The sequence below is a fragment of the Glossina fuscipes genome, unplaced genomic scaffold (assembly GCF_014805625.2).
Source record: "Glossina fuscipes isolate IAEA_lab_2018 unplaced genomic scaffold, Yale_Gfus_2 96081, whole genome shotgun sequence".
NCBI lineage: Eukaryota > Metazoa > Arthropoda > Insecta > Diptera > Glossinidae > Glossina > Glossina fuscipes.
In genome coordinates, this window is record NW_024005199.1 from 1 (window position 1) to 1,056 (window position 1,056).

General features: G+C 35.8%; 1 protein-coding gene across 1 annotated transcript; it reads right to left on the bottom strand.

Moving 5' to 3' along the window:
• Positions 1-6: 6 nt before the first annotated feature.
• On the bottom strand, positions 7-1,048 carry LOC119644182 (sodium-independent sulfate anion transporter-like; the record flags this gene model as incomplete). The annotated part of the gene is made up of 2 exons (XM_038043706.1): positions 118-1,048; positions 7-32 (listed from the first exon to the last, which is right to left on the bottom strand). Coding segments are annotated over exons 1-2 (246 nt in total), but the record flags the coding sequence as incomplete, so codon positions are not given.
• Positions 1,049-1,056: the final 8 nt, after the last annotated feature.

Genomic DNA, 1,056 nt, shown 5'->3' on the forward strand with positions numbered 1-1,056 from the left:
TTGTACCATCAAAGCGGTAATGGCAGTGGGACCTACAAATTTTATATTTTATATAAGCGCAATTTTCGTTGTCGTGAGAATACAAGGCAAGGCAAGGAAAGACAAGGCAAAACGTACCGACCGTTATATCTTTACAAGTTCCAAAGATTATATATACAAAGCAGCCCATAAATGCCGAATATAATCCATATTGTGGTAACAGTCCAGCTACCGTAGCATAAGCAATAGCTTGCGGTATAGCAGTTAAACCTACTGTCAAGCCCGCTACAAAATCTGACATCAGGAACTTTGAATTATATTTGGGTAACCACACGAGTACAGGGAATACATTTTTCATAGTATTGACCGTGCAACGCTTTTGCGAATAATTTTTGATTTTCTCACAAATATTGATTTCATTTTCATTGTAGATTTTCTCTGCAACTAAGTATTGAAATACCTACCTCTGAACATTACGTTTTCCCTTCCATTTGTTATAAAATAGCAAATGATTAGTGATGGGATAAAACTTCTTACAACGTTTATTGGTAAAGCAAAATAATTATTATTTATGTTAATTTTTAAGAGTCGAATATGATTTTAGGAATATTATATATAATTTCCAAGACTTCTGATCTGATCTAACTGAGAGAATAATTCGGAAGATCTTCTTTTATGAGTTCAATAAGGGCGACAAAGTAAATTGCTAGGGGAACGCGTAGGTGGAGAGGAAGTCAATATTGACGATCGCCTCAGAATTTTTGAGTTCGAAAAATTACAAAGTCAATTAAAAAGAATCCGATTGAGATACGTTACGATTTAACTACGCATTTGTTTGCCTTTAAATGATAACGAGCCACTCAACGACAATCCGCCTGTTTTTCCGCCTTGGTTTCGGGAACAAAAGTTTAATGATGAAAAGTAAATGACTTTCTAGTAGAACCGTGAGGTAGGCGGCAAATAAGGAAGAAGGCGACACAGTTCTTCTCTCTTCTCCTTTAGTCGAGATACAAATAAGAATAAGCTAGAGTTACTATGAGATCAAAGTCAACGCTTGGAAAGGAACGTTCTCCCTTC